Source organism: Amblyraja radiata, chromosome 2 (genome assembly GCF_010909765.2).
Source record: "Amblyraja radiata isolate CabotCenter1 chromosome 2, sAmbRad1.1.pri, whole genome shotgun sequence".
NCBI lineage: Eukaryota > Metazoa > Chordata > Chondrichthyes > Rajiformes > Rajidae > Amblyraja > Amblyraja radiata.
The window spans coordinates 84,484,301-84,496,444 of NC_045957.1; the positions used below are offsets into that span (position 1 = coordinate 84,484,301).

A 12,144-nucleotide genomic window follows, 5' to 3' on the forward strand; every position below is an offset into this window, starting at 1 on the left:
TTCCGCGACGAAAGAGTCCTCGCTGCGCCCGCGGCTGAAGCCCCGGGCGCATCTCCGGGAAAGGCCGCACCGATCCTCGATGTTAGGCCACGAGGGAGGCGATGTGGAAAAAGTCACCTCTCTGTGGAGGAGGCGATCGAAGCGGTTTCCTCCCTTACCTCCCACACACCACCCCCCACACAAGACACACAGAAAAAAATTAAAAACACACATTGAGACACACTAAAAAAAACCTAACACGCTGCTGGCAAGGCTGCCGGCTCGCAGCGCCCTCACCGACCTGCCAGGCACTTATAAAATGGACCAGCAATCTTAATGTTTTACGTAGACCATGAATTTGATGAATTGATTTTTTATAATCTTGGGTTATTTGCCTCATGACAATTGTACAGTGGCGCAGTCCGTATGATGTTTGTATGTTCTCCCCGTGACCGCGTGGGTTTTTTCTGAGATCTTCAGTTACCTCCCACACTACAAAGACATACAAGTTTGTTGGTTAGTTGGCTTGGTATAAGTGTCAAAATTGTCCCTAGTGTGTGTATGATTGTGTTAATGTGCAGGGATTGCTGGTCGGTGCCGACTCGGTGGGCCGAAGGACCTGTTTCTCTAAACTAAAACAGCATATCTGAATAGAATTTGTACCATGGGCCGCGGGTGTTGGAGAGCCGGGGCTGAGGGAGGGATGGTGCGGCGGGGAGCCAGGGCTGGCGAGTGTTTGCCGGGCTGGCGAGTGTTTGCGGGGCTGGCGAGTCGCTCGCTGCATTTCCGGCCATGGAGCAGCCTCAGTGCAAGTCCCGGGCCGTCGGAGGCGTTGCCCCACTGCCGTGAGAGTCTTTGTGCCAAAGTGACAGAGACTCTCAAAGGGAGGGGGAGAGAGAGAAGAAAGAGAGGGGGAGAGGGAGAGAGAGTTAGGGGAAAGAGAGGGGAAAGAGAGGGGAGGGGGGGAGAGAGAGACAAGAGGGGGGAGAGTGGAGGGGAAAGAGAGAGGGGGAGAGAGAGAGGAGAGGAAGAGGGGGGAGAGAGGAAAGGGGAGAGAGAGAGGGGGAGAGTGAGGGGGATAGAGGCAGGGCTGCCAACTCTCATGCATTGAGTGTGAGAATCACGCATTTCGCAAAATTCTCATGCTGATCACAAATTTCTCATGCTCATATCAACTGCCACGGGTGTTGGAAGCAGAAGCAGCGGCGGGGTCAGATGCGGACGGGGAGCGGAGCTGGCGAGTGTTTGCCGGGCTGGAGAGTCGCTCACTGCAGCTCTGGCCATGGAGCAGCCTCAGTGCAAGAGTCCCGGGCCGTCTGAAGCGTTGCGCCGCTGCCGTGAGAGTCTCTATAACAAATTCGCCCAGGTGACCGGCATGGATCAGGCTGCGGCTTGGTGCATCCTGGAGGACAACCAGTGGCTGCTGGAAGTAAGTACCAAGCACTGGGTAGAAACGATGGAAGATAGTGGACTTCAAATGGGGGTGGTTGCATCCTGCTTGCCTGCTAGATTTTCACTTACTGTAACTGCAGGAAAAATGTTCCCGATGTTGGGGGAGTTCAGAACCAGGGGTCACAGTTTAAGAATAAAGGGTAGGCCAGTTAGGACTAAGATGAGGACAAACTTTCTTCACGCAGAGAGTTGTGAATCTGTGGAATTCTCTGCCACAGAAGGCAGTGCAGGCCAATTCACTGGATGTTTTCAAGAGTTACATTTAGTTCTCGGGGTTAACGAAATTAAGGGCTATATTTAAGAGGGAGTTAGATATGGCCCTTGTGGCTAAAGGGATCAGGGGGTATGGAGAGAAGGCAGGTACAGGATACTGAGTTGGATGATCAGCCATGATCATATTGAATGGAGGTGCAGGCTCGAAGGGCCGAATGGCCTACTCCTGCACCTATTTCTATGTTTCTATATGGGGGTAAAAAACAGGAAAGAGGTACTGATTTTAGATGAATAGCCATGATCATATTGAATGGCAGTGCTGGCTCAAAGGGCCGAATGGCCTATTCCTGCACCTGTTTTCTATGTTTCTATGCTCAAGTATATGGCAATAAAACTCGATCACTTGATTTTGAAGCATTCATGCATGGTGGAGGTATAATGTAGTCATAGAGTGATAGTGTGAAACCAGGCCCTTCGGTGCAACTTGCCCACACCCGCCAACATGTCCCAGCTACGCTACCTGCTTTTGGTCCATGCCTCCAAACCTGTCGTATCCATGTTTCAGTCTAACTGTTTCTTGAATGTTGAGACGGTCCCTGCCTCAACTACCTCCTCTGGCAGCTTGATCCATACACCCACCACCCTTTGTGTGGGAAAAGTTACTCCTTCAAAAGTTACCTCTTAAAAATACTTCATACAAAAAACATTGAAATCATACTTCTACAATGCACTAAAACATGATTTGAATACATCAAATTTCAAAAGGTCCCTAGCCTGGGAGGGGGGACACCGCAATTCCACACCCTCTCCCCACTCGGTTGCTCCACTCCCTCACCAGGCTCAGCCTCCCCACTTTCAAAAACGCTCCACGGCCCCATGGTTCTGATGGAAAACACTGCCAGATGTGAGCGGGGAACTGAGGCCAGTTGTCCGTGATGTCTGGATCCCAATGCTTAGCGCTTCATGTTTTGAAGTTGGCTAATGTTATTGATTTGGAATTAACCTGATTTGTAATTAGTTGACAAAACTTTAATTTATTCATCCAGAACATCCAGGGGGATGGGATAAGTGTAATATTAAAATGACATGCAAGGTGTCAGGCTGTCTGTCACAACATACTGCCCCGTTAACACATTATTTCCTTCAGTTAAATATTGGGAAGGTAGCACTATTCTCATTTGCCACTCAACTGTTGTTTGGTTACCTCACTGACTATTTCTAAACGCCCCCCTCCCCAATTCCTTTGACAGGTTGAATAGAAATGTCCCAAATCTCGTTGTTTTATTAATTGAACACGTAGATGAACATCCTCAAGGCATGTAATCAAATGGAAACTGATTCAGATGCGATATTTAAGAGCTTGTTCAAAGAAGGGGCATATTTTAAAAGAGTGACAGAGATACTTACAGGGGAATGTGTGAGGAGATTATTATTTGTCTTTAGTTTTAGCTTGAACTAGGACATCTGAAGATTCAGTTTAATATAGTCATTGTGCTGATACTGACCCCAACCAACCACGTAATGAATATCATCCATATTACTTTTACTTTTATGATGCCATTTAAACTTCACTTGGATTTCAATCACTTCAATGTAAAAGTAATTGGGAATGGGGAGCATTGGAACAAAAAATTGCCATCGGTACATATTAACTGTAATATAATAATGTATGCATGTTGGTAGGTGCAATCAAAACAAAGATCTTTTTAGCATTGTTATGTTATGAATACCGCAGAAAATATGTTGTACTCTCAAGATCACATTTAATAGAATAATATTGCTTAAATATATAGATATTGGACTTTGCATTTCAGAAAAGCCCCAGCTGAGAGGAAGACAGCAAAATACTGAAAATATTCGTATGAAAATGACTTCAGGACAGTTTGTTAGGAAACTGAAAGAAATGGTAACAGAATACTTATACAGCTGAGTATAACTTTATGGATGAGAAATTGTGTTCAACCAATTGATGACTTCTTTGACAAAGTAACTAGCATGTTAGATAACAAGGAAGCCAATGGATGGAGCAAATTTTGTTATATATAATTTGGTCTGTGAAGTGCCCCATAAAAGATGACTGCATTAGATAAGCATCTGTGGACTTGAACATAATGGTTTAAGTCCAGGGGGTCAGATATGAGGCTTTATGTGTGGGCCAGATATATTGTCAGTGCAGAGGGGCTAGGAGCAAGGCCAAGTGTGCATCCAGAGTCAAGGTCTGGAATAGTACTAGGTGTGCAGTCAAAGCTGGGACCAGGTGTAATGCTGGATTCAGGGTCAGGAATGAGAGAAGGTATGCAACTGGAGTCGGGGTCAGGAGTAGTACCAGGTGTGCCGTGAGACCCAGGTTGGTCCACATGGGCCAAGTTTTTGATTATAATCTGATTTCCATACTTGAATATACTAAGATCATTCATGTGCTTCACGTGTTGATCAGAGCCTGGCTCTACTGTGGAATGTAATTAGGAATGTAATTTAGTCTAACCTTATTCATAGCTAATCCAATTTAAAGCATATATATTGCATTCAAGTTTAAGTTAAAAATCGCGCTACAGTATGCACCATATTGCACAATTCTGGGGGACGCCCTCCTCCCACACCCTGGCCCCCCCCCCCCCCCCCCCTCGGTCGCTACACTCTCTCAGACTTGGTCTCTCGCAATTTCTCACTCCCAATTCTCACCCAATGTTGGCAGCCCTGCAAATGTGTTGAAAAAGTAAACATAATTTGCAGTCAGGTTTGAGAAATAGGGAAGTGCATAGATTGCACAGTTCAGAATCAGAGAACTGCCTTCGTCCAATTTTAAAATAAAAATATATTTAATAGGTTTATATATTAACCTTTAAAATATATTTTAAGGGCTAAAAATACAACTTTACAGTAATTATGCTTTTAAAATATTTGTCATTTCTGTAAGTATAAATAATCATCTCAGCAGTGACCCAGGACTGAAGATTTTCTTTCACTGCAGCCTCATCAGGCACTTTGAAATCCACAGGACCATTAGGGAACACAACACGTGTAGCAGGAAACGCCTGATGGGGAGGTAGTTTGTGAAATGGTGTTATCGTCATCTGTCTGCCTGCCTGGTAATCTCTTCACGTAATATAGCTTTTGTATTTCCGGTGGCGCTGGTGCTAGCTGCCTCCATCTTCAGTGCGATCTTGAAGTGCGATTTTTGTGTTTTTTTAATGTCTTTATTTGGGGGAAGAGGGTACGGTAAGGGGGAATACCGTCCTTCAGTCGCTTCCTGGAGAGGATGCGACTATTATTCGAGTCGCATCCTCGCCGCCACCCCCCCCTCCCCCCTCCCCCTCAGCGGCCTACCTACTGGATTGGCGCGGCCTTCCTGCCGGGACCGACCAGAGCTCTAGCAGCAGCAGCGGTGCAGCGTTGGATTCATCGCGGGCAGGCGATGCCTAACCGGGGATCGCCGTTTGGAGTGCTGGGCCTGCTGCACCGACATCGCGGAGCTCCCAACGCGGACGGCGCTGATCAACATCGCGTAGTCCTGCGACTCCGCCCGGCTCGGCCTGTGGACTCGGGAGCCGCGGACTCCAGTGGGAGGTAGCTGAACTGGAGGTCCGGGCCGCTGAGGATGTTCTCCGCCGGGGTTCGGCGTCGGTGTCCCATCATCCCGGCGTGAGGGCCTGAGCATTGGGCCACCCATGGTGGCGACTGCGGGTGCTCGGGAGGCCCCGACCATGGGTGAACATCTGGGAGGATCGGCGGGGAGGCTGGCTGGACAATGGTACCTTCCTCAACTTTGGTGCCACTGTGTTGTGTTATGGTTATGTTGTGTCGTGGACTTCTGTGTTTGTGCTTTTGTTTTATTTAATATGTTTTATTTATTTATCTTTTATGATACTTGACTGTAAGGAAAATTCATTTAGTTGTCTCTAATATGAGATAATGACAATAAATTGAATACAATACAATACTTAGACTGAAAAGGCTGTTTTATTTGTCTGGTGTTGTGCATGCAAATAATGTGGCCTGCCCGATACAGCTGACTGTGGAACCATATTGTTTAGTGTCAGGTGTGACGTCTTGATATACGGCCTTTTTCCCAACCAACCACATGTGCTGTTGTATTGAAGAGTAAATTTCTTCACTGTCATGAGAGGTGGTTTCTGAGGTAGGAGAAGTGGCTCATTTACTTGGATCTTACCATGAATTTTTGTAGAAGGGCTGGGTTGCAGAGCTGATGCTGGTAGGTGCGGTTGGTAAATGGACCTGTAAATTGCAGAAGTTGAATCCTCATTCAGAGGATTCCCCCTACTGACAACCATGAGTCATGGCAGGGTCCTCCTCTACTAATTCCTCCCGGTGGTTGAAGAGATATTTCTTGAATCAGTGTGTGGATTCCAGCTATTGTGATAACTTGATGGAATTTTTCACCAGCCTCACCAAAGCTTTTGACTGCATCAATCGGGAGAGTCTATTGAGCAGTCCTCAAAATTGGACTCCCCATGGCACTGTCTTTATGTTTGCTTCATGACGCCATACAAACATAGAAAATAGGTGCAGGAGTAGGCCATTCGGCCCTTCGAGCCTGCACCGCCATTCAATATGATCATGGCTGATCATCCAACTCAGTATCCTGTACCTGCCTTCTCTCCATACCCCCTGATCCCTTTAGCCACAACGGCCACATCTAACTCCCTCTTAAAAATAGCCACGATTCAAGCCACAATTCAAACTAGTGGGTCACAAACAGAACCAATATGAGTGAAGATTTGTGTCAAACAAGGCTGGCCTGATGCTTTTGTTTCTGATAAATCTTCATGTAAGCTCCAGTGTATTGCAACACAGTGTAATGGAAGAAACATGGAAGAGTGAAACAAACTTTCCCAGTATGACCTCTGTTATGTGAAGAGATTACCAGGTACGCAGACAGCAGATGGGGAACACTATCTCAGACAACTTCCCCATCAGGCATCTCCTGCTGCATCTGTGGGGATGAGAGTAATGGGAGAAACATGGTTGAATGTGACGAAGGGTCCTGACGTTTTGTCTTCTATCCATGTTCTCCAGAGATACTACCTGACCGGCTGGGTTACTCCAGCACTTTGTGTCTTTTTTGTTTTTGCAACTAGTGGGGAACTGTTTACTCTACCATGACTACTATCTAGAACCTCATTGGTTCTGCTACAGTGTGCAAGGGAAGATTACGTTAGTGCCTTCGGAGGCAGATTCCAATCAGTAATTTCTTTACTGAAATATGCATGATGTCTGGTAGTCGTTGGCAATAGTCCTATGCTTGAACCATTTATTTAAATACACTGAGGGATGGTACAAAAATAGGTACTATTTGTACAAAAGGATGAATGATTTTAGTTGTAGACTATTATTTGTTTAATCCTGATGTTGAAGGTTATGGTTTAATTACAATGGCCTCGGTGATAAAAGCATAAATGATCTCACTTTACCAATATGTTTACATTTCAAGGACAAGACTGTATTCCTATGCCACAATACCAAATAACAGGAGTCTTGTTCAAATTAAGGAATTGGACAAAACATCCTAAAGGTAATGTCATAATTATTAAAATTGTTTCTGAAACTTAAATTATTAAAATGGAAAATAATTCATCAGATTAACTGTGAATTGCTGCTTTGGATATTTTCCAGCACCAGCCTTTTCACAAAATAGTCTGGTTGTCTTGTTTCAGGATTAATACCAGTCTCTAAAAGCTGGGGTTCATCAAAACAATTTATCATAATGTCAAGTAATTCCATTACTTGCTAAAATAAAAGATTGTTAGCACAAGGCAAGAACAAATGTGCCAGTTAAACTACAATATTTAATAAAAAGCATGTAAATGATTGGAATTGTGTTGGAAAAGTGCAAAGCTTTGACTTTAAAAAATGATGGCATGAATTGTACTGACAAGGTTGGTATTTATTCCATTTATAACTTGAAAATTAATATAGAATATCAAACAGTACAGCATGGGACCAGGCCCTTGGCATCATGTTCGGCTTGAATGTTGTAGGCCTAAGTTAAACAAATCTCCTCTGCCTGACGTGATCCATATCCTACAAATCAATGTGCTATCTAAAAGCCTCTTAAATGCCAATGTCGTATTTGCCTTCATCACCATCCCTAGCAGTGTGTTCCAGGTACACAAAAAATCTCGTCACGCATATTTCCGTTAAACTTTACCTCTCTCACCTTGAAGCTATGCCCTCCAGACTTTGATATTTCCACTCTGGGAAAAATATTCTGACTGTTTATTTTATATACTTCTATACGGTATCTCCTCAGTCCCTCATGCTCCAGAAAAATCAATACAAGTTTTCAGGATTCCCCAGCTGTGATTACCACAGGACTACCATTCAAAGAACTTGTGGAAAAAAAACGCCGTATTTCACCCTCAGCCTTCTTACAGAAGCCTCAGCACTTACCCTACAACTCAACACACAGCCTCTCCCACATGGTAGCTCCACTGTGCCCTTGTTTCTTATTTACTGCTGTGCTGTTCAGTGAGCCAAACAATGGTTCTTTTTAACATTGTCCTGCCCCTGCTCTTTTCTGCCTCTGGGCTGGAAACTGACCATCTCAGCAACTGTTTTTAAACGGTCTCATCACTGCTCTTCTCCCAGGCTGGAAACTAACTTTAAAACTAACAAGTCATCTTCAATTCCCCGAAGTCATTCCAATGTTGATTCTCTCACTGCATATTAGGTTAGGAAATTCTGTGATTATCATGAAAAAATGGATGCGTCACTCAGCCCTGTCTATCACCTCAAAACAGTGTCAAAGTATTGCAGAGATTATAAAGTAGTAACAAGGAAATGCTGATGCTGGTTTACCAAGGAAATGTTAGGGTAACTCAACGGGTTAAGCAGTATCCCTGGAGAACATGCAATGTGTTGTTTCGGGTCGACTGAAGAAGGGTCTCATCCTGAAACATCACTATATACGTTCTCCAGGGATGCTGCCTGAATTACTATCTTTCCAGCATTTCTTTCCAAAGATTATAAAGGTCCTTCAAAAATACTGTCCAAGCCACTTAAATATACTCAAACTTAAAAAATTACATTTATGCTTTGTTTTTATATCTATTCAGTTAGACAGGTTTCAGATAGTCAAGTTGGCAAATAAGATAATTGAACAACAGTTTTGTTTTCTGTATAATAATGTTTAAGGGCATTAAAACAATGCTAAATCTGTACTCTAAATTTTACAACAAATACATTCCACAGGTTTGGACCAAGCAAAAATCAGCATCGATACTGTCTTTCTTTTGTCTGTCTGTCTTTTTTTATTTTTGTCTTGTTAAATGTATGTCTTGAGTTAGTTTTTATTATTATTTTTAGCTGTGTATATGTGGGGGGTGGTGGGGGGGCTGTGGGGAAACCATTTAAATCTCTTCCCTGTGCGGGGACCCGACTATTCCCTGTCGGGTCTCGGATGTCGTTGGGCCTAACATCGTGGAGCCGGCGGCGACCTCCGCCGGGACTAACCTGAGGGCTCCAGTTGCAGAGCCTGTGGAACGGACATCGCGGAGCTGGCCAACTTCGGAGCGGGAAGAGCTGTGGTGGTGCGCGGCTGCGACCCGACTTTTGGAGTTCGGAGGCACCGGCCACAGACCCTGTGGACGGGAACATTGGGAGCTCGCAGGTCCCTGGTGGGAGACCGCTTTTCCGAGCTCCGCAACGGCGACTTCTCCTGCTGGAATCGCGGGTTTAAGGACATGGAGCCGGGGCCTAACATCGCCCGGCATGGCTTAAACGGCCTAGGGACTTACCATCGCCCGCCGGGGGCTTTAACATCGGAGCCCCAGTTCGCCTCGACACTGCAGTTGGACTGCTGGACCACGGGAGAAGGAACAAAGGGAAGAGATAAAGACTTTGCCTTCCATCACAGTGAGGAGATGTTGGAGACTCACTGTGATGGATGTTTATGTAAACTGTGTTAAGTGTGGGTCTTGGATTGTTTTGTAATGTTAAAAAAAACTGTAGAAATGATATTTCGTTCAAACCTAGGTTTGAATGACAATAAATTTGCATTCTATTCTATACACATTTGAGTTGATATTTTGCACACTCATGGAATTCCTCAACAAGGATCCATTTACAGCTTTTATTTTATTTTGTATGTAGTTGTATTTAGTGTGCACGAGGGAATCTGTAAACAGATACGACAATTTACCTGAATAAAAACATTCAAAAGTTTCCAAGTACTTTTTCTTGACAGATTGCATACTATACAAGTCTTCATTAGAAGTTGGAACCATTTGGCAATCAATAAAATCGCCAGTATAAATGAGTTTATTTGCCTGTATCCTAACTACAGCATTTCAGAAGCAGTTGATAGTGATTGAAATTACAAAAAAAAAAAGAACCCTGTAGATTTTATGCAGCCAGATTAGGGTTATTAAAGCAAACAGAAAATAAGTGACTAACATATCTAAAATTAATTTTTTCCCGTTTCATAAGTATACAGTTCCGTGTAATTTTCTCAATACAGCTTGTAACCATTAAGTACCCTGTAAGATGTCAACATTTATTAATTTAATTCATATCAGAATAATCAGATTCTCAGCTAAACATTTTCCTATTTTTATTCCCTCAGGATTAAAACTTTACAGGCAAAAAAACTGGCAATAGTCTGCATTCCGTTGTAACATTTAACTAACCATTTATAAATATATTTTGCTTTTTTTTTGCTGGTTAATTTTATCTCCTCCCATTCAATAGCCTCAAATTTAGTCTTTTGAAAATGAAACTCATGTCAGTGCATATTTTATCATCTGTACCTCCACTGAAGTGCTGGAATTGCAATTGAAATGAATAAGCATTCACACCCATTATTATCCTATTTAGCTGGCTAGAATATATTTGTTGGCTCTTTTCCAAATTCAAGGAAATGTGAATTCAAACTTTAAAGCTATAAATATTTAAATCAATGTACACTGAAAAAAATTTGAAGAGGGTAGCAGATATATATTCTGTTCCTTATCCCTCCATTGATCGGTTTTAATTTCTGGCGCTATTGAGGTCAGTGTGCCAACCAACCATTAATCATCCATTTACTGCAGATTCTACCGCTCATAGAAACATAGAAAATAGGTGCAGGAGTAGGCCATTCGCCCCTTCGAGCCTGCACCGCCTCATTTTCTCACATGGGGCAATTTAGTGGCAAATTAACGTACAAGCCCACATGATCACAGAGACAGACAGCATCGGTAGTCAAAATTGAACCTGGCCGTTCAAGTTGTGCCATGGAGTGTACAGCAAAAGCACAAGGGCAAATCCCATCTATAATGCCAATCTCAAAGTGCAGCCAAAATACCACAATATTACCATCTCTTTCTTCTGTGTATCTTAGTTACCACCATTACTTACACCATCCCACTCACTTAAATTTACAATTACATAATAATGCAAATTAGATAATCTTAGCTTGAACTGAAGCACAACATAATCTCAGAACAACAGGAAGCATCCAACCCAGGAGTGGATATTTAAGGGAATTAATTCAAAATATCTCAAAAGAGAATGATTGAGTAAACATCATACTCAATTGTCCATTATTCAAGCGTTCCTCTAACACATAAATGTTGGCAGTTCATTTTTTGGAGGAGAAGGGTATTAGCTACATAGTTTCAAGGCTAAATCAGGCTACCTGCCAATACATCAAACCTTTATAAGCATTCATGGAAGAAACTAAACAAACTAGTACACTATGTTTACAATACATTAGCATCCTGTATAATATTCTATTTTTAAAATCACTCAAGATTGTGAGCAATTGCAACAAGCCCTTAGAAAGTATTAAAAGATAAAATAAAATAGCATTTCAACCTTTCTTGATATCAAAACTAGCAAGAGAACTGCAACGGTTAATTGTTTGGGTGAAAACTTAAGTTCAGGAGTTCCAAACTTTAACTCTGGACTGCATCCTTGCGAGTTACATTCACGTGCAAAGTAATGGAAAGGTAAATTCCTTATGCCCACCTAAGTGTGAATAATACATTGTTCTGTATATTGCAGCTAATGCGATATTCATCTTTGGAGCGCATAGGAAGGCCACAACTGTGTGATCTCAGTGCAGGAAAGCGATAGATAGACGAGCCCATGCTCCTCTCCGTAATAAAGAAACACAATCGGTCACTCAGTGGCAGGCTTAACTTCCTCAGTACTATCAGCAAAAGGCCTGAAATGTAAACAAACAAATAATTATCAACTAGAAAATGGACTTGCCAACATTGCCTAGCTGTTATTTTGAAAGTATCTTTACACATACAATTAAAAAAATATATTTTTTAATCAAAGTAAGCAATTCCAAAATGTCAATTATTTACAAAGCTATATAATTTGGTAAAAAGATAGAAGAGTTACAAGAGACTGGAGATGCTGGAATCCGAGAGCAAGAAAGAACTCAGTGGGCCAGGCAGCACCAGAGGAAGGAAACGGACATGCACATTCAGGTCAGGACCCTTCATTTGGACTAAGAGTATAGGGGAGACAGAGAGGTGTGGATTCATG

The 12,144-nt window shown here is 42.9% G+C and overlaps 1 protein-coding gene across 2 annotated transcripts in view; it reads right to left on the reverse strand.

Moving 5' to 3' along the window:
- Positions 1-10,766: 10,766 nt before the first annotated feature.
- Positions 10,767-12,144, reverse strand: part of tmem245 (transmembrane protein 245) — a 102,130-nt gene continuing 100,752 nt past the window's right edge. For both annotated transcript variants that reach the window (XM_033049587.1, XM_033049579.1), the window contains one exon: positions 10,767-11,812. In XM_033049587.1, coding sequence (XP_032905478.1) covers positions 11,767-11,812 — 46 coding nt within the window. In that variant the 3' untranslated portion in view covers positions 10,767-11,766. The remainder of the gene's footprint in view (positions 11,813-12,144) is intronic.